The 23,343-nt window shown below is 41.0% G+C and overlaps 1 protein-coding gene across 1 annotated transcript in view; it reads right to left on the bottom strand.

Annotated features, from left to right (window-relative positions):
• CNTNAP5 (contactin associated protein family member 5) overlaps nt 1–23,343 on the bottom strand; it is a 777,193-nt gene that overhangs the window by 425,873 nt on the left and 327,977 nt on the right. Inside the window, exon 4 of the mRNA XM_084892213.1 lies at nt 15,944–16,091. Coding sequence (XP_084748339.1) covers nt 15,944–16,091 — 148 coding nt within the window. The remainder of the gene's footprint in view (nt 1–15,943; nt 16,092–23,343) is intronic.

The following is a 23,343-nucleotide window of genomic DNA, read 5'->3' as shown; positions in this document are numbered from 1 at the left end:
TTGTGGGAGATAGATGATATCCTTCCTACCCTCACTTTCTCCACTAAGCTCCAATCTTGATCCTCGCTGACTTTTGTGGTCTCTCATCACTCATTTTTGCATGTGTGAAAGCCACTCAACATGGCAGAGCCAGTTCAGCACAGGTCAAACCCTGATAAACTCAATGGAGTGCCCTGATGATGTGGAGATGTGACACCCAAGACTGCAGGCCAGCAGGAGGCGGAGCCACTGTTCCTGCATGAGGACAGTGCAGGTCAACCTCAGTGCCCAGGATTCAGACCTGCTGCCGCTGTGGCCCCAGAAGTGTGGCATCTACAGGATTTGGGACCTCCTGGCCAACCTATGGGATAGGAAAAGCTGCTTTGTGCCTTCAGGTGATCCTGATGATTACTGAGGCCCCAAAACTCTGTGCCAAAACACAGGGTCCCCCAGAGCAGAGGGAGTCTAGGGTTGGGAGCAAAGTGAGGTATTCAATGATGGAGAGCATTTAAAAATAAAATAATGAGGATTTCAATGTGACCTTGAGGTCAATAGAGGAATAATTATCAAAGTATGTGAAGTATGGAAAGCACAAAGTCAGGCTTGGTTTTTAGGAAAACTCTCTGGTTTGTAGTAAGTTTATCTGTGTCACTTATTTGATCAGCCCCCATTCCTCTCCTGGCTACTCAGCCCGCCCTTCTCAGTGGAATTACCAGTTCCCTTTGCCCCTTGACAAGGTGTAAAGCCCTAATATGACCCGGTGGGTATTTTGCTGTGTTTCTCCTAGTCCTGCCATTGGTGCAAGCTGACCACACATCAGAGCTCCTTACCTCATCAGCAGTGAGACCCAGGACCCTGCTCTAAGGCATTTACTTCCAGGAGTAGACAATTTCTCGCCCTTTTAAAACATTGATTGTTAGAACCTCATTATTGTAAACTCAATTCAATTCAATTTGTGGCTTGTTGAGATGGCCATACATTAGCAGACTTTCCTAAAGCATGAAAGACAGGCCAGCTATGGACCAAGAGACCTCAGGAAAAAGGCAGTTCCCACAGCTCACAAACTCTCCCTTCAGGTAGGATAAATGAGGCACTCACCACAATGCATCCAAGAGTACTGAGACATGCCCTCTCATCCACCCAGGAGTACTGAGAGACACACTCCTCATCCACCCAGGAGTACTGAGACAAACCCCCCTCATCCACCCAGGAGTACTGAGACAACCCCCCCTCATCCACCGAGGAGTACTGAGACACCCCCCCCATCCACACAGGAGTACTGAGACACCCCCCCTCATCCACACAGGAGTACTGAGACACCCCCCCTCATCCACCCAGGAGTACTGAGACACCCCCCTCATCCACACAGGAGTACTGAGACATCCCCCTCATCCACACAGGAGTACTGAGACACCCCCCCTCATCCATCCAGAAGTACTGAGACACCCCCCCCTCATCCACCCAGGAGCACTGAGACACACCCTCTGTATCAATCCAGGAGTACTGAGACATGCCCCCTGAATCCCAGAGTGCTGAGAAGCACTCATGCTGGCTGACTTTCACTGAGCCCATAATTGCTAACCCGGCTGTCATAGTCTGTTTTCTGGGAGGGACAGAGTTCTGGAGGCATATTCTGTCACATTTGATGGATGTTAGTAGTTTGTCAGCAAACCAGTGGAAAAAGAGTTCCACTGAATAAAAGATTCCCACCTGGAATTCCAGGTGAGCTGAGCAGGGCTCTGTGCGGACCACTGGCTGGATCGCCATCCTCAAGGTCTGGAAAGCCCAGCTGGTGTGGGCAGGAGAAATTCAATTCCCTGGAGACAATTCCTCTCACTCAGACCCTTCAGTTACTCAAAATCAGCGAGGTTTTCAATACAATCACAGTGAAAGCTACTCTCCTAACAAACATACAAGCAACATGATTACTCAAATCACACACTTGCTCTGAATTATCCAGGTCTTTGGCTAGCAATCCACAAACCACACAGGTTCCCACCATCAATTCAAATTTGCACAGATCCTCCACCAATTCTGTGACTTTTCCAGGCCTCATCAGAGGCACATGATAACCTCAGATAAACTATGACAACTAGGTAAATTCCTAAAGCTAACTGTGCCAACTCCTAAGAATAGATTTCCTTACAGAATTTCTCACTTTACTATGCATGACAGCAGGAAAAAACAGGACAGGTGTCAAGGAGACAACACAGAAAAAACAGTAATAATATTAAAAAGACAAAACTCCAAACTCCAATCCTAACTGCAGCATAGTATTATTTTAGCTCTTAGAGTGAGACACAGCTGCACATACCCCATATCTGTAGGCATCTCTGAGTAAACTCCAAATTTGTAGTTCAACTGGGCTGCTCTCTAATCACAAAGATTATGCCAAAATCATTCATTCATTTATGGAACTTCCAAAGCAGTAGAAATGCTTTGTTTGTTCCTAAATTCCCTGACACAGATTGGCATATTCTGTACACTTTTCAGTCAGTGTGCTGTGTTGTGAGATACAAAGATGATTGGGATGCAGGTCACCCCATCAAGGGACTCAGAGCCAATAACATCAACTAAGCAGAGAGCCCTAGATAATTCAACTGGGACACAGTACAGGAAGCAAGCTGATCACCCCAGGGGAAAGTGCAGTGGGAAACATGGCAGGTCACCCCCACCAGGGTGCAGACAGGCTAACAAAAGCTTCCAAGAAGGGAATAAGGTTTCACAATCTATTCACCAGTTCACAGAAAGAATCTTCAAGACTGACGCTGACACTGAGCAGCCAGCCGCTGTGAAAATGGCATAAAGCAGTGGTGAGCTGCTTCCTGCTTCAGAGGACCATCTTTGGTCTTTAGCCACAACATACAATTGCTCCCTGACAGCGTGTTCGCACAAGCAGAGACATTTAAAGGGCTGTGTCAAAACTGGAGAAGAGAACCGCAATTTCCCCTCCCAAGACTAGTTATTTATTTTTTTGGGGGGGAACAAAAAACACAAAAAACTTGCCACAGTTTTATATTTGGGGGAATTGAACATTCTTTGTTAATGATTCTACCTGGGTACAGTCTTCTGAACTTTGTACAAGAGGCCAGTGGGAGGAGTAACAGTAAATTACCCAGGTGACCATTTCAACAGAGTGAGCATAAAACAAACTGCAGGAGGCAAGGCCTTGGCACTGTGTGAAAAACCAGTGCTGCATTTGGTCATTTTTCCTTTTAATATTTCTGTTAAAATTGCCATCATTAGCATAGGTTCATGGGCAGAAAACCATGCAGTCAGAAACATCACAAGCATTAGTCCATCATGAAAAATTGCTAGCTGTGGGTCTCCCTCCCGTGCAAGCCTCAAAGAGGACGGGTTCCCTCCATCTCCACTGAAAGAATTTGTGCCTGCCTCCCACACTGCTACAGCCTGAGTTCCTGAAGAGCAGGGCTCCTCTTATTCAGTGCTGTAGCTCCAAAGCCTAGCAGAAAGGGGGTACTGGGAGATGTTGATTGTGGAAAATATGTTCAGATCCTCAATCAACCAAAACCTGTTTTTCACTTAATGTGTTTTTATTGCACATACATATGTATATGTGTCTCCCATTAGAAAATATATTTCATATATTTCTATATGAGACAAGAGAAAGAGAAGTAGGCAGATTTCTTCTTAGACTAACTCAATTTGAAGATATCTCTAGGCCTCGATTTCATTGTCAATAAAATGAAGCAACGACAGTGAATGGCTTTGGTTGTTTTAATGCACTTATAAAATGCTATGATATCCGGAATAGAATTCGAAGCTACATTGGTGTCTCTAAGCGCAGGTCTGATGGCCGTTATCCTGCCTCCCTGTCTCCAGTCTGTGGCCTTTTGTGGTTCCCTGTAAAGTGGCCAAAGGGCCTTAGCAAGCCAAAGATGAAGCCTACAACTTCATAACCTCCGCCCTGCATGAGAAGTGGCCACAGAGGATGAGAGCAACCACAAAGAGGGCAGCTGAGACTGGGATGGCAAAGAAATTTCTCTTGGGAAGAATAGGACTTCAGCTCAGAGGTGGATGAATTTTGGATGGCACTATTTGGTAATAATTAACCCCATAGGAGAAAGGTGTTTTTTGTTGTTGCATTTTTTTTTAAAGGAGGCAACCTGAGGTATAAGCTGATGTCTATATTTTTTAATGAATAATTTGGGAAGCCTGACAGATCATTAAATCTTATCAGGATTTATAACGCTTTAAAATTAATTAGCTTCTTATCATTTAAAGAATTCAAGCAGAAAGCCCAGACAGGAGCCCAGACAACCTAAGCCTCCAGAGGGGCTTGTGAAGGTGTGGGAACCCTTTGCACCTGTATGTAATGAGGCTTACCTACTTGCTTTGAGGCGGGGGCCTAGGATCCTGAAGAAGGAAGAAAATAAAAACAGGGAGAAGTTAGGTGACCACCTTGAATATAAAATTAAGCTAATGATAATCATACCTACTACTTTTGAATACTTATCATCACATGCTAATAACTATTGCAAGCAATTTGCATGTATGAAATGAACACTATTGTTACCTGATTTGTATAGGGGAAAAAATATGTCTACAGTGGATCCAAGATTGTCGAAGACTACACAAGTATTAGGTGATAAAATAGGTTTGCATCTCTGTGGTTTGATTGTATATCCCATGTGTTTAATATCACTGTGCATGGCCTTTAAAAGCCTGTTAATGTTTCCCTGAAAATTCTTTAAGATTAGCTATCATAAACATAAAATCACAATTTAGACTAAGAATGGACTCTCAGAGTTAGATGAGCACTTTGAGAAAATAGTTTTAAATTCTGGCTCCATCTAACATTCACTTAAAAACAACAACAGAAAATACTTAAGCTGGGGCCCTTACACAGTGATTATGATTTAGCTGGAATACGGCCAGAGTAGATATTAAAGATATCCGTATTGCAGGTGATCTCATGCAGAGTTAGGTTGGAGAGCACAGGCATGGAATAGCAAAGTAGAGATGGGCTAGCCCAGGAGTCCTGGCCTAGTGAACAGCTCAGCTTCGTCCCTGGACACACTGGCTACATGTGCTCAGGAACTGTAGACTGCTCACCTCAGTCTTGTGACTAAAACAATAATATGGATATTAGAAGGTTGAATATAATGTTTTCCCTCTAATAACGCATCCCTTATACTTTCAGATACATAGTGGAAGGCCCATGACTATAGGAAGAACACAGAACTGGGTTTAAGTCCTATCTCAGAAAGCCATTTTGGGAAAGTTTTACATTCAATGAATTTCATTGTGATTAATGAAAACAGGACTTTCACTGAGCTGAGAAATGGGAATCTTGTTTGGTGTGGTCTTTGCCCATATGGAGCTCAAAAACTAGAGAGAGACAGGTATTTCACAATGATATACACTGTAAATCACTATCTGTCTATAGCGTATCTATCTGTCTATAAATACATCTATCTAATCTCTCTCTCTCTTTTTCTCTTTCTGCATCTCCATCCCCTACTCCTATATATATATATATATATATATATATATATATATATATATATCCTACAGGGCCTGTTCTCCACGCACAGGACTTTAATTTTCCTCCTAAGGGCAGGCAGAGCTATTGAAAGGTAGAGCCATTGAAAGGTTTTCAGCAGGAAGTGGCTCAGCTCTGGATTTAATGATGACACTGCTGGCTGCAGCAGAGATAAAAGACTAAAAGAAAAGAGTGAAAGTGATTGCTGAGGTGCGACATTCAGGTGATAGATGTATTTGAGTAGGCTGGTAACTGTGAAGAAGAAAACAATGTACGTGTGCTTTTGATGCTTCATGGAAGTAACAGCAATTGTACTTGGTAATTGATTTACTGTGTGCAGTAAGAGAAAGAAAAAAAATTCAAGACAGACTCTCATGTCAAGTTTACCCAACTGGTAGTGGTTATGCTAAGTGAAATAAGCCAGTGAGAGAAAGACAAATATCACATAATTTCACTTATATGTGGATTCTAATGAACAAAAGGAATAAACAATCAAAATAGAGACAGACTCATAGATAGAGAGAAGAGACTGACAGCTGATTGGGGTGGAGTGGGAGGGTGAAGAAATCGAGAAAAACATTTTTAAAAAGGGAAAAATGCATGGACATGGACAGCAGTGTAGTGATTGCCAGGGGGAGAGAGGTAGAAGAGCATAAAGGGGGATAAATGGTGATAAGCAGAGGCTTAACTTGGGGTGATGAACACACAATACAGTGTACAGATGATGTTACATAGAATTGTGCACCTGAAACCTCTATAATTTTGTTAATTACTCCATCCCAATAATTTAAATAAAAAGACCTAGGAAATGTTTGACCTATTAAATTCAGATGAAGAACAATTATAGAACTCTGACAAAAATGTTATTAAGCAATAAAATGAAATAAATACCACAAGAAGAAGATACTGAGTGCAATTGGAGGGTACATGTTGATAAAGAGTTCCCTAAAGGACATGTCAAATTGAAGGCATTTATGACATAACCAACCTGGGATATCAATGAGACAAATTAAAATATATTTTTAGAGCTCAGAAGAAATATTTGCCTCAGGCTGCAAATTACTGCATTTATGTAAAAGTCACTTCATCCTTATAATGTCAGTTTCCTCTTCTATAGCACATTAAAGTAGTAATCCCTAACTTAGAAGAATAGTATGAGTTTGGGAGTGTGTTGCATCAGAGAATACAGACAAAATGACAGTAGGAGGAGAGATATTGATGATGGTGGTGGTGGCATTTCTAATCGTGGTTGCTCATTCAATGATGGGAAAGTTGCCATCAAGAGGAAAGATACTGGCTCTGCAATAAGAGTTGCAATTAATCACAGCTCAGGATGATTTTCTCATGTGTTTTTCTTTTGTCTTCTCTACAAAAGATAAAATTTTCCACACATTTATTGACAACATTTGTCCAGTTGCTTATATCTGAATACTCACAAAGGAATCTGATTCTCCTGATTTCTTTATGTCACCAACTTGGTTATATAACACAACCATGTCCTTCATTTCCTTGGTTTACCAGCATGAACATGTTTGGCCAAAGACTGACAAGAGGAAGAAAACACAAATGCAAACCTTAAAAACCATATGCCCCATTAGACAGAGGTAACTTTGAAGAGAAATGATACTGAAGGATATATATAATAATTCTTTTGGAAATGTAACGTAGCAAATTTAGCTGTCAGATATCTGTACATGAAATATATCTCTTAGCCAATATGGATTTGATATACAGCCTCAAGAGCTTATAACTGGTTCATAAAAATTATCTTTAAGGAGGTTAAATTTATTTTCTTGGTTTACTATGGAGTTACTTACTCCATGGAATTATTTAGCAGTAGTAATCATAACAGGAGATCTTTGATCTTTGTAGAATGTAGTAGGAGGCCACATTTGATTCTACTCTTGGGCACAGTGAGAGAACCTGGTGGTGGCAGATATTTGAGATCCTGGAGCCTATAAAGCAGAAGTTTAAATAGTCACAGAAGGAGAGCTGAACCTAAGAGTGTTATGATTAGAGGATATGAGGATATGATTAATGTTGCTTCAAAGGCAGCAGCTAGTGGAAACTCAGGGGTGTCTTCTATAGACATGACTTACATTGGTACTAGCTCTCACTAAGCACAGGCTACTTGCTAGACACTCTGCTCTATGATTTATTCATCACAACTAAAAATGGCATTGCAATCTTTGACATAATCACCACTGTCATTTGGAGATGGAGAGTCAGGGGCTTAAAGAAGTCAAGAGTGTTTGCTGGAAGAGTCATCTTTTTAAGAGCAGACCATTTGTCCAGTTGCTTATATCTGAATACTCACAAAGGAATCTGCTTCTCCTGATTTCATTGTGACCAGGGCAAAAAGATGGCTCTGGCGACATGAAGGCAGCAGAAACCACAAGAAATAGGACAGTCGTCCCAGCATTTATGAAAGAAAACAAAGGCATTCCAAGAGAAAGGGTTTAAAAACATAAATGCTTAGGAAAATTGGAACATACTTTACTTCTAGAGATTAAATACAGAATATACCAGAATAAGTTTATGGAGGACCTAAGAACCTTCAATTTAGAAATTACAATTATGTATAATTTAAATTATTCAAGAAGAAAAAGTATGAGGAATTACAGAAACTTATGTGTAAGAAAAATTATAATAAGTTCATAATTTTATTACCTATAAAATATATGTATACATACAAGATAGAAACAGCACTGTACATTTGAAAAATACAATAAAAAGTCCCAAAAATGAGTAAGATTGACTAGCCTCTGGAAAAAAAAAATTAAATCTCCATGGAGCCTATAGCAGTTTTCAGACACTGAATTATGTCCCAGGGAGCAAAGAGGAAAGAGGGGCCCCTGCTTTACAGAACAGGTCGGGAGCAGGCAGAAAAGCCAGCTAACTTTAATCTAACCAGGCGAGATGTGGAATTCAAGCTCAAAACCTAAATGGGGTCACGTGACAAGGTCTGGGAGCTTTACAAGTTGGTGGTATTAGATCGGGGCAGTGAATGGCCATCAGGAGGCATCCTGATGAAGGAGAATAAGGATATTTCAGAAAACAGCGGCAGCAATTAGGAACCCATGGAGTCAGTAGAGAATCTAGCAGTCTATGCACTTGGAGGAAGGTAACTATGAGGGTGTGGCAGGTGAAAGGGGGGAGTCCAGGTCTGTGAGGGGTGTGGACTCTGCCCAGGGCTGTGAGGATCCCCCAGGGAATGAGCTGGTGCTCCCCTCAGCATCCTGCAGCAGGAAGGCCCTCTGAGCAGTTCCTGAAGAGCTGGGGAAGGGGACAGGATGGACAAACCTGTGAGTGCTGTGCATGCTGAGCCCGTGGGAAGAAGGACATGCAGGGTCCCTAGACAGTGCTTGCCAAAGAAACCTACAGCACAGAATGGTTAAGCCAGGTTTAAGGAGAGAAGAAGAAGGAGAAACTAAAGAAAAACCTTCATTTGGGGCCAAATTCTTTTGTTGAAGGCCAGTGAAGTCCTCATGGCCAGCCTGCTCTGAGTGCTCCAGTGAGGATGAGGCTGAGTGGACTGAAAGGTCCACATTACCTGCAGGGAAGGACCATCTCCTCTGATCAATGCCTGTGCTCCTGCAGGCCAGATGGGTTCTATTTTAACCTACCAGACAGAGGTGCAGACAGTACGGGAAACGCAGGCGCAGAGGCACCTGTCTTCACTTCCCACTTCCTCATTGCCTGTCTCCTACACACTAAGCATAATCAACCTTGCACCTCCCCGCTCCCTCCTGCTCACCTCTCCTGCTGCCTGGGCTCCTCACTGGGGGATGTGGCTACTGGACTTCTGAGACTCATGAGGCAAGGCCAGATGTCCTGACCCTGACCGCAGCAGGGACACCTGCTTGCTTTCCCCCTTTGCAGATTGCAATCAGGCACATACAGTCCCTTATTGCAGGTTTATTTACACACCTGTTAGCCCATCTTGGCATGTCAGCACTGTCAGTCATTCAGCAACACTTACTGAGGAGATGCTGTCTACTCAGCTCAACCTGGGGCTGCCCACAGGCACAGCCTACGGAGGCTGAGTTGGGAAGTCAACAAAACAACCCCACAATTAACTAAACGCAATCATAACAATGCTTTAAAGGAAAAATACCGAACTTATGAGAGTACAGAGAAAATATTTTATTTATCATTTATATCTCTAAAGCTTTATGGCATGCTTGGCACATTTTAAGTGCTAAATACATGTTGAAGTGAATAGATGAAGGAATAGGTAGCAATTTCTAAAATCGTAAAAGTTTAAGACTTAAGACATTCTAGAACTATAAGACTTCTACCAGTCTTTAGCAACATATTTAAATGTAATTTTGAGAAAAATGTTTATAAAAACATAGGAGAAAATAGTTCCTTAGATTGGGTGTATTCACAGCAAGTACTTGCTCTTAACCCAGCTGTCCTTCTGGGATAAGGAGACTGAACTGATGCGTGTGCCCAGCCATTTCACAAATATTTATCAAATTCCTGTCTGCGCCTGCTCCTGGGGCACGTACATTCTGGCACAGGACTGGAGCGGGCAAACGACCAACAAGTGAGCCCAAACAAACATTATTCTGATTTGTAGGGCGCACCAGGAATAAAGTAAATGCACAACGTATAACTGTAGATTAATGCTGAGTGCAGGGGGAGAGTTGACTTTAGAGGGACAATAAAACTGAACTTCCCTGAAGAGGTGATATTATAATTGAGAAGCACATAGACCACACAATGCAAATGTGTGGCTGAGGTAGAGAAAGCCTGGCATGTCTAAGAAATTACAGGAGAATCTGTGTGGATGGGGAGGAGTAGAACAAATGTAAAGACACTCAATGAGGAATTTTATTTGCTTGTAATAATTTTCACTTTTAAATAAAGCCAGTAGGGGAATGATGAGATTGTTTTCTTATTTATAAAAATCACTTTGGCTATTGCAGGAAACAGGGGGTTTGGGTGGAGTGTGTGTGTCCTGGAGCAGGAGTCCTGGCAGGGTCTGTTTAAGAACTCCAGATGGTACTGACAGAGGCTTCTGCTCAGGAAGGCAGGGATGTGCATGGAATTAGGGTTTGACTTGTTGAAAGGACTGCTAGAGCCACTATGAACTGTAGATAAATTGCACAGGAGTAAAGGTTTGGAAAAATAACAATCAAGGCTGCTTCCGGGGTTTTTCCTTGGCAGGTGAGCCTATTACTGAGATGGGGGAGATGTGAATGAGCAGAATCTTGAGAGATTGGTCATCAAGAATTGTTTCTGCCACTTTACCTGTAGGTGAGACTTTCAGTGGAACATATGAAGTATACTGCATGTACAATTCCAGAGTCAGGCTGGGAGCCACATGGGTGGGGTGATCAGCACACTGATGGTGTGTAAATGTTGGAAACGCTGCAATTCAGCCAGGTTTGGGGTGTGGTATATGGGAAGTAGAAGTCCTGAGACAGCCTCTGACTGAGTAGAAGTAACAAGTCAGAGAGAAGGGGAAATGGGTTTTAGAAAGAAAAAATAACTCATTGAACCAATACAACTGAGGGTGAGTGGAGTGAGAACAGGGAGGTGAACATTGGGTTGACAGCCTGGCAGTCGCTGGAGGTCTTAACTGAAACATCTCCTGTGGTGCTTTCTGCCTCAGCAGAAACAGTCAGTGCTGTATCCTGGCAGGATGGGCTCGGGGAGAGCAGTGGCTGTAGTCCACAGCTGGAATTTCTTTTTCCTCAGAGGAACCTCCCCTCTGATCATAAAACCTTCCCAGTGACTGAATCATTCCCACCAGAATATGGAGCCTAATCTCCTTAAAAAAAAAGAAATATATATATTTCTTATATATATATTAATAAATTTCTTATATATATAATAAATATATATTTATTATATATATTAATATATAATAATAATTTTATTATTATATATTAATATATATTATTGATTTTTTACAGAGAGGGAGAGGGACAGAGAGTTAAAACCATCGATGACAGAGAATCATTGATCGCTGCCTACTGCAAACCCCCTACTGGGGATGTGCCCACAACCAAGGTATATGCCCTTGACCAGAATCGAACCTGGGACCCTTCAGTCCACAGACCACTGCTCTATCCACTGAGCCAAACCAGTTTCGGCTAATCTCCTTTAATTAAGGTGAAATGATTGTGATTATAGACATTACCTAGATTTGTGTTTGTAACACCTAGTTTTGTGTTTGGCTGAATAATGAGGGACCATTGCTTTGCTAAATTGACAGGTTAAACTGATCACCACATATCTAAAGACCCACTGAAGTCACTTGCAGTATGAAGGGAGGTGAGCAGATGGAATCCAAAAAAGGCAAGGTTTGGAGAGAAGCTATTCTGTGAAAAAGGGGAGAGGAGGAGGAGAGTAAGCTTCTAAATAGAGTCACGAGCTTTGTTGTTCTTATTTTGGTTGATAGCTTAGACAGCAAAATTTATTTTTATAGGAATAACCCAGTAAAAAGGGGGATGGATGAAGTTGAAGGTGAGTTTCTGGATCAGAGGACACGCTGGGATGTTGGTTTTGGATAGAAACTATGAGATGTTTTCCTTTTTTCTGAAGGAAAAAGCATCCACACACAGGACTAATGATCAAAGACTATGGAGGATCATCACAGTCAACTCTGTGTCCAACAGCCCTTGAAGCTTAACTGCCCATCACTAGGATATTTACCTGGAGGTAGTTTATTCCCTTATATGTGCCTACTAGATATGGAGCATACCTGGAGAGGAGTCTATAGTAATACTGAGCTACTTCAAAGACAAAAACACGTAGCTTGGTTGAGAATCAGGCGTTAGCAGACCTACCAACCTCCAAATATTATAGAACAATTTGCTTATTACTGCAGGATAAGAGAGAATCCCTTGCTGCCATCATGTTAACAAGGGATCCATCCCAGAGGTAGTTAAGCATATTTCTCAAAGGTCTCCTTCAAACCTGCAGTCTTTTATTTACCTTGATGTTATGAGTGTTTCTTGTAGCAACAACACCACCATAAAAAATAAGGACAACTGACTGGACTGAGAGAACACAAAAATATGAGGACATCTTAACACATAATGGGATTATTGAACAAAAATAGATAGTTGAAGTGATAAGTAACCCTCTTAGTTCAGCATAAAAGGTTTATGTTGTACTTAAAAATTAACCCTCTAATAGTAATAACTGTCATCAAGAGAGGATGCAACAACATACATGCCACATCTTCTTTATCCATTTATCCATTCATCCTACAAAGGACCCCCAGGATAGCTTGGCTATTGTAAATAATGCTGCAAAGAATTTAAGGGTGCACATATCTTTTTGGATTTGTAATTTAATTTTCTTTAAATAAACACTCAGAAGTAGAATTGCTGGTCTTATGGGATAGATCTATTCTTTTCAGATTTTTTGAGGAATGGGCATACTCTTTTCCCTAGCATCTGCACCAATTTGCAGTCCCATGAACAGTGCATAAGGGTTCCTCTTATCTCTACATCTTAGCCAAATTTTTTTGTAGATTTCCTGATGATAGCCATTCTGACAGGTGTGAAGTGGTATCTCATTGTGGTTTTGATGTTCATTATCCTAATGATTATTGATGTTGAACATATTTTCATATGGCTGTTGACCATCTGTTTGTCTTCTTGGGAACATTATCTTTTCATGTCCTCTGCCCGTGTTTTATTGAATTGTTTATTTGTCTTTTTAAAATATATTTTTGATTGATTTCAGAAAGGAAGAGAGAGGAAGAGAGATATCTAAACATTAATAATGAAAGAGAATAATTGATCAATTGCCTCCTGTATGCCCCTTACTAGGGATCAAGCCCACAAACCAGGGCATCTGCCCTGACTGGGCATCGAGCAGTGACCTCTGGATTCATAGGTCCACACTCAACCTCTGAGGCATGCGAGCTGGGCTGTTTATTTATCTTTTGCTATTGAGTTGTATGCATTCCTTATATATTTTGGAAATCAAACCCTTATCTGATATATACTTTGCAAATGTATTCTTCCATCTAGTAGATTGTCTTTTTGTTTTGTTTTCTTAGCTGTGCAGAGTGATTTAGTTTGATGAAGTACCATTTGTTTATTTTTGCTTTAGTTTTCTTTGCTCAAGGGAACATATCCAAAAAGAAATTACTCAATGGATGTCAAATAGTTTACTATCTATGTGTTCTTCTTGAAGTTTCATGGTTTCAGGCCTTACAATTACAATGGAATATTACGTAGCAATTTAAAAAAATGAATAAGATCTAGTCATTTGTGAGAACCTGGATGGACCTAGATGGTATTATGCTAAGTGAAATATGCCAGACAGAGAAAGACACATTACATAAAGTCTCATTCATATATGGAATATAAACAAATAAAACAAGATAAAATTAGACTAATAGAAATGAGACTCAAAGGGATCATTACAAAAGGGATGGGGCTTTGGGTGAAAAAGGTGATGAGGAATATAGACAACCTGAGGCCTGGTGCACAAAATTCATGCACTTGGAGGGGGGCGGTCCCTCAGCCAGGCCTGCACCCTCTCACAGTCCAGGAGCCCTCGGGGGATGTCTGGCTGATGGCAGCAGGCCTAAGCCGGCAGCCAGAAATCCTTAGTGTTGCCAAAGAGGAAGGAAGAGGCTCCAACTACCGCTGCTGCACTCACTAGCTTTGAGCCTGGCTTCTGGCTGAGTGGCATTCCCCCTGTGAGAGCACACTGATCACCATGGGCAAGTTCCTGCATTGAGTGGGATTGAGCCAAAATCAGCTCTCCTACATCCCCTGAGGCGTCCTGGATTGTGAGAGGGTACAGGCCAGGTTGAGGACCCCATTGGTGCAGGACTGAGATTGGGTAAGGATGTGGGAGGGCTCCAAGGCATTTCAAGCCTGTCTTGTTCAGTCCAGATTGGCCAGACCCCAGCATCAAGCTAACCTACTGGTAAGAGCATCTGTTCCCTGGTGGTAAGAGCATGTCATAGCAAGCAGTTGAGTGGCCTTAGCATATCATTAGCATATTACACTTTGATTGGTTGAATGGACAACTGGACAATTGGGCACTTGGAATATTAGGCTTTTATTATATAAGCTAATAATATTGTGCCAGGTATACTTGGTGACAGATGAATACTAGAATTAGTGTGGTGATCACAATATAAGTTGTAAAAGTATCGAATAACTATGTTCAAATCACTGTCTTGTATACCTGAAACTGAGATAACTAATATGATATCATAAGATAATACAATTAAATAAAATTTAATTCATTTATTTTTTAAAACAGAGAAAAGAGCAATGAGAGAATCTGGATGCCCAGGATGCTGGGAAGGGCATGTCCTGTGCTTTGTGCTGTGAGGGCTGCAGTGGACAGCAGCATCGCCTTGACATAGTGGTTTGTTGACCCATCTGTTGTAAACACATTCTTCCTGAAAGGGCTCGCTCGAGATAAAGACAGTCGTTTGGAAGTGGATTCCTCTGTGCGGGGCTTTATGCTTAGTAACACTCGATGTCGTAGTGTCTCTGGGGACCTTGTGAACACTCAGCTTTCTGAATTCCTGCCCCCAAAAGTCGTAGTCCAGTTTGAACATGACAGGGCTAAGAAAGTGCATTTTTAAAAGCTCTCCAGAGGATTCTGCAGGCTCTCACTGATCATACCGTGGGAAAGAGTACACACATGCAACCCATTAGGCTCTCTTGTCATCCAAACCAGGAACTTATTGAACTGATTTATGCTAAAGTGGTAGTGAGAACATGTGTTTATTTATTGGGGTCATAGCATATACGTCACTGCAAAGGCAGGAAAACTATCTATTTTTACACAATTTTAGGTTTAAATATCAACCTGAAGGAAAAGAATGATAGGGATAGAAAACTTTCTTGTATAAGTTTGACCTTTTAGAGTGGCCATCTGTCCTATCCACATTTACAACCTTCTCTATATATAAGAGAGGCTCTGATTGTAATTCAGTACAAGCAACTCCCAGAGAAAATAACAGCCAGCACAGTTCCAGGATAGAGCAGCCCAGGATGCCCTGGGTGGAAATGTTCCTTCTCCTTCTCTTATAGGGAAGTGAATAGGAGACGTTTTCTTTCTCTCCTCCTGGCTCTGAGAAAGGGGATAGCTGTATCATGCTCACCCCCTGCTAGGAAAGAACTGAGCTTACATTATTATTTTATTGCAAGGAGAAATGGCAACTCCAATTTCAAAAGCCCTTAATTTTGAACTTCTTTTTGTTGTTGTTAAGTTATCATCATCTGTCACCTGGAACAAAGCTCCTTCATTTCTAAATAGAAGAGGCTTTTTTGTTTTGTTTTGTTTTGTTTTCTCTTCCCTGGGTTGAATTTGACATTTCCAAATGTTTGTAGGTTATTAAAGCCCATAAAACATTTAAAATGATTGAGATTGCCATTCTCCGTGTAGATGAACTGGCACTGTGCGGGCAGTGCCCTCCCAAAGACACTAGTGCTGATGGCCCATGGGGGTACTTACTGTAGGAGCATCCGTAGACCTCCACCCGCATGCCAATCTTCCCACTGGGGTTCCATTCCAGGGGCACGAAGCGCACAAAGCGGGCTCTCACAGGGTGCAGTAGCCTGTGGTGCACCACACCGTCTGCATTCGTGTTTCCGGCAAAGGTCTGCAGAGAGAAGAGGCCCAGTGAGATCTGCCACTTGTGGCATCTCCTTCACATGTCAGAGCTCAGGGGAAATCAGTGCAGACCCACACAAGTCACTCCACCAAGCCTGTCAAAGGAAAGTCTCAGTTCCTCAGGTATTTCAAATGAAATCAGACTTGGCTGAACATTCTGCCTTATATGGTGTTGTATGTTTTTGGAAACACTGTACATTATTCTTTAATCTTCCCCCTCGGTTTTATCAATAACTCAATCCTAACAAATCATAAGATGTGACACCTAAAAGTGTTAGAAAGTGGGTAACACAATGAAGTTTTGATATCTCTAATGTTCATATCACTGTGGGAAGGGAAACAACCAGCAGTGCCTCTTGCAGGAAATAGTTACTAATAATTGAGGGCAGTCACTATGCTAAGCACTTTCCATTATTACCATTTTGCAGATAAAAATGAAACAAAACACTGATGTCTAGAAAGAAAAAAAATGGGAAAGAAAAAAGTATTCAATTTATCCATTTGGTTAATAGTTAGCTTGAGACTCAATGCCAATGTTTTCCTATTCCTAAACCTGTGTGTTTTCTAAAGCTCCAGACTCTTCAAAGATTCTAGGGTGACTGTTATTAGAGGGATAACAAGAGGATCCAATTTTTATGTAAATCCTTTCCCCAGTTACTCGTGAAATTTAAGCAAAGGACTACAAAATAGGCTAAAATTATACCTCCCAGCTTTCACTTGAATAAATTATTTCTGGAGTTGAAATTTTTCTTTTCTCATTAGGATAAAATATACATAACATAAATTTTACCCTTTTAAAGTCTATACTTCAGTGGCATTTAGTACATTCACATTGTTGTTCAGCCATCCATCACCACTATCCACCCACAGAACCCATCATTCCAATTGTACATGCCAGCTAGCACACTGATTGCTTGCTTTCTTATCAGGCATCATCTGCCTTCTTTCCTGACTCAAGAATTCATAGCTAAAGCCTGCTGGCTAGTGCCCTCAAGCCAACCAGTAAGTAAAAGTTCCATTGGTTTCTTAAATGACCAAAGTAAACACCAAGGAAATGCTTTATCTATTTAGTGAAATCCATTTTCAAAGATTCAAAACTCAACCTGGTGTATCCTTAAAAACACTTATCGATCTAGGATACCTTGAACAATCTGACATTTCTGCTGCACACAAAACACATACTGGCTAATAACCCTGACATTAAACAATGGATATAATCATACAAATTATAAAATGGCTTATGAAAAGCTACTTCCCATTTTTCAGATGTATCTACAACAAAACCCTTGTGTAAGAGAAGTTGGTGGAGAGAAATTCCTCAAGATTCACACTGCACGTATTTCTCAGTTTTTCCCAATTTCCCTTTATCAAAAATATAATACCTTTATTTGGCAGGCTGGTCCTTCGATAGGTCTTGCTCCTAACTTAAGCAACCTGCACAGGTATAACATTCCCTCTATCCCTTGCTCACTTAGGGGGTTACTCTTTTTTGTATAGTTCTTTTAAAAATTCACTTGCATTCATACTTCTTTGATATACACAGGCTTTTTTTGCAGGGGTGGGGGTGCATGATGGTTCTGCAGTTTTGCATTGTTTGGATAGAGTGAAGGCATTTCACGTCTTGCTACAATCTAGCAGGACAGACTTTCATTCCTCTGAATTCCCTCAGTCACAGGTGCTATAGTCCATTCCTGGCTATTCGAAGTCCCTGGGTCAGGAGCATCTTTTATAAACTGAACGTTCAATGGAATTGCACACTGAGGGTGATGGGTGCCCTCTCTGGGTTCTATGCAATTTGTAGACTGAGTAGATTTTAAACTGGTATTGAAGTCCTGGTTGCATAATTACAAACAAAAAAACTTATTTTGTGAGCTTGGAGTCTTTTATAAGATCCCTTAGCTCATGTGTGGTTTGTTCCAATGAGAGGATCCTGAATTCACATCAAAGGGGGTGATAGCCTGGATGATTATGTAACATTGCACAGGCAACTTAATCCTCTGTCTTTCAGTCTTTTAATCATAAATTTCACAGTTTCAAAAAGTTTACTAACCCAGGGTCTTATCATCTGCAGTTTCATAGTTGCACAGTTTCATGTCCAAGCAGACCCAAACTTTTGAGGTCTCAAAGTGTATAATGTATGGTCCCAGAGCCCTTCTGGAGCCAGCAGCCTACAATCAGCTCAGAAACATTAAAGGCAGTGGCAGATAGAGTCTAGAGGAAGCTCAGACTAAACTCTCACCATGCTCACCTTCTGACAAGATCAAAGACAAGCACCACATAGCGATGCAGGAAACTGTAGATGGAGATGAAAACAAAACAAACAAAAAAGATCTTACTCTCCTGTGAATTCCAAGGCTCTGCTGGATTCTTTAAAGCTACCACATACCAAAGCCAGCTGAGTGGCTGCAGTAATTTATCAACACTACAAATGATAGCTGAGAAACAATGAAGACCGTCCATTTTTTTAAAGTAGGGAAATGTCATCGTATCAGTCTATATCCAACAAAAATAACTTCCTATATAATAAAAAGCCAAGGACCATAAGTGTAATGACTGGAATGACCGCTGGACCAGTCGCCATGAGGTGCATTTACCATCTCTTGGTCCCTTCGCCCCAGTCTACGGGCTCTGATTACAGAATGGCTGAACTGAGCCTCTTGGTCCCTCTCCCTGGTCCATAGGCTCTGAGGAACTAGAGCCATACTGTGATTGGAACCACGGGAAACTGGGGGTGGAGGCGGAATGGGACTGGGGACTGGTGAGCAGGCAGAAGATGGCCTTGATCACAGGCTAGGCCTAGGGACCTACCCACACACGATTTTGTGTCCTGGGCCTCTAGTTTAAATATTAAAAAAAAACAGCAGTATATTAAATATAAAAAAACAAAAACAGTATTTTTGACATAGTTTATTACCTATAGTCTGCCACTAAGAATTGCTAAGTAAGTTCTACAATCTGAAGAAATTGATGTCAGATAGAACTTTCAGTGTACAGAAAGGAATTAAAAGAACTCAAATTGGTAAATATGTGAGTAAAAATTAAATACCAGTTTTCTTTCCCTTCTTAAACATTTTAAAACTTAACACATAGTTGAAATAAAAATAATGAATTATGGTATTTATGACATATGTAGAAGTAAAGATTTGTCAAAAAACAATGAAGGTTGAAATTTAGAATAAATAGAATTACACTATTGAAGGGCCCTAGCACTATATATAAAACAATATGATGTCAATTTTAGGTACACTATAATAAGTTTATGATGCATAATAAAATAAAAGGTATAGACACAGAGGCAATAAAAATGCAAAGATGAAATGCTGGAAAACAGCAACAAGTAGCAACAGCAGTCTTGATTTAATACAAAATAAGGCAGGAAATGAGAAAAAAATGAAAGATAACAGAGGGAAAAATAAAAATTAATTTTACAATAGTATACTTAAACTTACCATATTGATAATCACATTAAAAAGTTGAGTACAATTCCAGTTAAATGGCAGAAGTCTATATTTTTTAAAAGCCTGTCTCTGAGCTTTTATGTGATATATGAATATCACATAAAAGCTCAGAGACAGGCTTTTATGCCAAGCAACCAGGACAATGGAATGACCTGGATGATCAAAATGACTGGTCACTATGACGTACACTGGGTGGCCAGCCAGCTGAATTTGGGCCCTGATCCCCCTCCACCAACCACCACAGCCCCTCCCCCTGGCTGGCCCCACCCCTCACCACCCACCGCCTGACCTGGCCTCATCAGCCCCAATTAGAGTGGGCTGGCCGGATTCCTCCCATGCACAAATTTAGCAGTGGGTCTCTAGCTTTTTAATAATAAATAAATTGACAAGTTGAAAGTGAAAGGATGGGAAATTATGTTATGTGAAAATAGTAGACATAATAAACCTGAAAATTCTCTATTAATATCATACAAAGTAGACTATATTGCAAAAGGCAAGAAAGATTTTTTTTTAATTATAAAGGGTCAATTTATCATGAAGACATAAAACACTAAATGTGTGGGAAGATACATTAGAGATTCAAAACAAAATGAGCAAAAACTGACAGAAACCAAAAGGAGAAAAATCTTCAGTTTTAGTGTCTTTAAACATTTCCAGGAATTGACTGAATAAGTGGAAAAAATACCAGCAGTATAGAAGTTTCAAACAGCACTGCAAGTGAAATTAGCCTAATGAATGTCCATGCAGTATGTGAGGGCACAACTGCACATTCACCTTGCACACGTGGAACATCTCTAAGAGAGATCTTGTTCCACATGATAAAGTCTCAGTGAAACTAGACAGCTTCTTACCTTACCACAATTAAATTACTGTAGGAATTGTTACTAATCAATTACTTAGAACATCCTAAGATATCTGGAAGTTAACCAACATTCCTCTAAATAGCCCATAGGTAAAAGAATAAATCACAATGGAAATTTAAAACTAGTTTGAATTAAATGGTGATAAAAGCTCTGTATAGCAATGTAGAGAATATGCCCAAATCAGTCCTTAGAAGAAATGCCTGTGTGTGTGTGTGTGTGTGTGTGTTTATGTAAGAAGAAAGGAATAAAATTAAAAGTCTCACAGTATACCTGAGATTTTGAATACATGTAAATTGAACTCAGAATATTGGCAAATTTGAATAGTACTCATTACCCAATAATAAGTAATAACAAACTACTGCAACAAAACATTGATGCTGAGCAGAAGAACAAGTCCTGATGGTGGCACACTGTGATGGTGTGTGTGTGTGTGTGTGTGCAGAAGGGAACAGCCAACTCTGAAGTGGGAATCAGGTCAGTAATTGTCCTGATGATGGGAAGAAGAAAATGACTGCAAAGAATGCCTGTCAATTTATTTCCGTACTAGGGACCCCTCTGGGGATGTCTGATTGCTGGTTTCAGCCTGATCCCTGCAGCCCAGGATGAGGGACCCTACCAGTGCATGAATCCATGCATCAGGCCTCTAATATGCATATAAGATCTTTGGTTAATCTCTTCCCAAACTCCCCACCCCGCCTTCCCTCTGAGATTCATCAATCTGTTCCATGTTTCCATGCATGTGCTTTGAGCCTCTGTTCCCTGGTTGTCAGTGCATGTCATAGTTACCAGTTGAACTGTCGAACGGTTATATGGTCGCTTAGGCTTATATATATATATATATATATATATATATATATATATATATATATATATATATAATCCTTGTAAGATAGGAAATATGTATTCTCTTCATTTCATAGATAAAAATAACTTCATTTAAGAGAATTTAAATTAGGTTGTAAGTCATAAATCAATAAATTACAAAAATTGGGATTGGATGAGATTCTGATTAAGACCTAGTGATCTTTTTATTTTACTCCCATTATTGCCCCCTATGCCAGGTTTATGAAGCCACAAAATAACTTTAGTGGCACAATAAGAACCACATTTGTGAGGGTCTCCCCCACACCAGACACAGCAGGTCCTTGCATGCTACAGTTCCCTGCACTCCATTTATCTATCAGCAGGAGGGTGTCAGCCAATTTCCGCACCAAGGAAGCACCTCCACTCCCACCACACACAGGTGTTTCACCTTCTGAACTCTCAGTGCACTTCACAACTGTATGGTCATTGAATCCAGTGTCCCCCACTCACCAGCAGCTCTGGGAATTGGAGAGGTTAGTTCACAACCATGTTAGATACATTACTTCTTAGAAGTCTGATTTCCCCCCAGCCTACCTCAAGCTGCACCACCACTGAATGTGGGTGCAGAACACATAGTCTTGTCATAAGCACAATGCTATTATTTTAGCAGGTAATGGATCTGGTTCCTGACAAAGCTGTCCACTGGTTTTGTCCCTGTTTTGGAACCAGATGCAGAAGTCATCCTCTCTTCCCCATTTCTGCCCCTCAGTTAAAGAATCCTGAGGACCCCAGGATGTGTGCCTGTGGAGGTGAGGAGCACAAAAAGGGGCTTCGGCAACTTCCTCATCCTCAGCACTCAGGACACACAGAGAATGAATGGAGGATCCAAGTCCACATGCAGCTTCTTCTTCGGTACTAAGCAGCATTGGCCTTATGAGTGGAAGAACCTGTGGCCGTAATGAAGTGGCTGATGTTTTCTCCCACGTTATTAGGCAGGTAACAGGGCAGAAGCTCTGAAGCTAAGACAGGACATTGCTGGCACTCGTCACTGGGGAGCTCTGGGGAGCTGCCTCTGGAGCAACTCACTGGGTTCAATTAATGCACCGTATGGAGACAACCCACACTGATGACTCTGAATGGCAGTGAGACTGCAGGAACCCATGTGCCACAAGATATCAGCAATTTCCTTAATTACAGTCTGAATAAGGAATAACAGGTGCAACAGCCAACTTTTGCTTCAGTAACCAAACAGGAAATATCAGGAGTTCTCAGGGAGACTCCTATTTCAAGCCCAGTGCTCTGTAAACCAGCCATGCTGCCTGAGGGCTGGTGCCAGGGAAGCAGCAAAGGGGAGGGAGGGATGGCTGAAGGGCCCTGGTGCCAAGCCTGCCCACCTGCTGACTTGCCCAATCCTCCCCATGAGGCACTGTAATTCCCTTGGGCATAAAGATCGCATACTTTTGCAACCTGGGATGCTAGGCCAGTGCCTGGAGCACAGTACTTCTTAAAGGTGTGCGGAAATGGCAGTTAGTAATGAAAACCACATATGTGCACTTATTTCAAAACCAGTGAATTACAAATAGCATCTAAACATTGCTCAGAGTTATTCATGAGTTGCTGGCTGATTGAATGAATAAGCAAAGGGACACATTTTTTCTTCTTCTGAATCTTGGTTTTCTTATCAGGAAAATGGATAAAATAAATTCTCCAGGGCAATGGTAAACCTTATATTAAATCTTGCATGCAAATGAGATTGTACATAGAGATCCTCACCAGTACAGACTATGTTCTAACAGAGAGAAACCAATACTTAGTTTGCTGTAAAATGCTCTTTGTGTGAGTGTATGCTGAAGCAGTGACTTATTAATACCCTCAAGCTCCAGGCAAGGCAGTTATTTGTCAATCATACTTACATTTTTCTGAAAGACATTCAAAGAAGTCTCCCCAAATAATAGTGCAAAACAAGTTAAAAATGGACCAGCAGCCCGGAGCTAATTAGAAATACACTTGTCTTATTTAATATGACATATTTAATAAGGTGTAGGGTAATTAACACCCAAACCACACAGTTAAAACTACAACTGACTAACCCACTCCGGCTTCACTGCTCTGAACA

Source organism: Pipistrellus hanaki (genome assembly GCF_964339955.1).
Source record: "Pipistrellus hanaki genome assembly, chromosome: 8".
In the NCBI taxonomy this organism is placed as follows: domain Eukaryota; kingdom Metazoa; phylum Chordata; class Mammalia; order Chiroptera; family Vespertilionidae; genus Pipistrellus; species Pipistrellus hanaki.
This window is presented reverse-complemented; position numbering and strand designations above follow the sequence as displayed.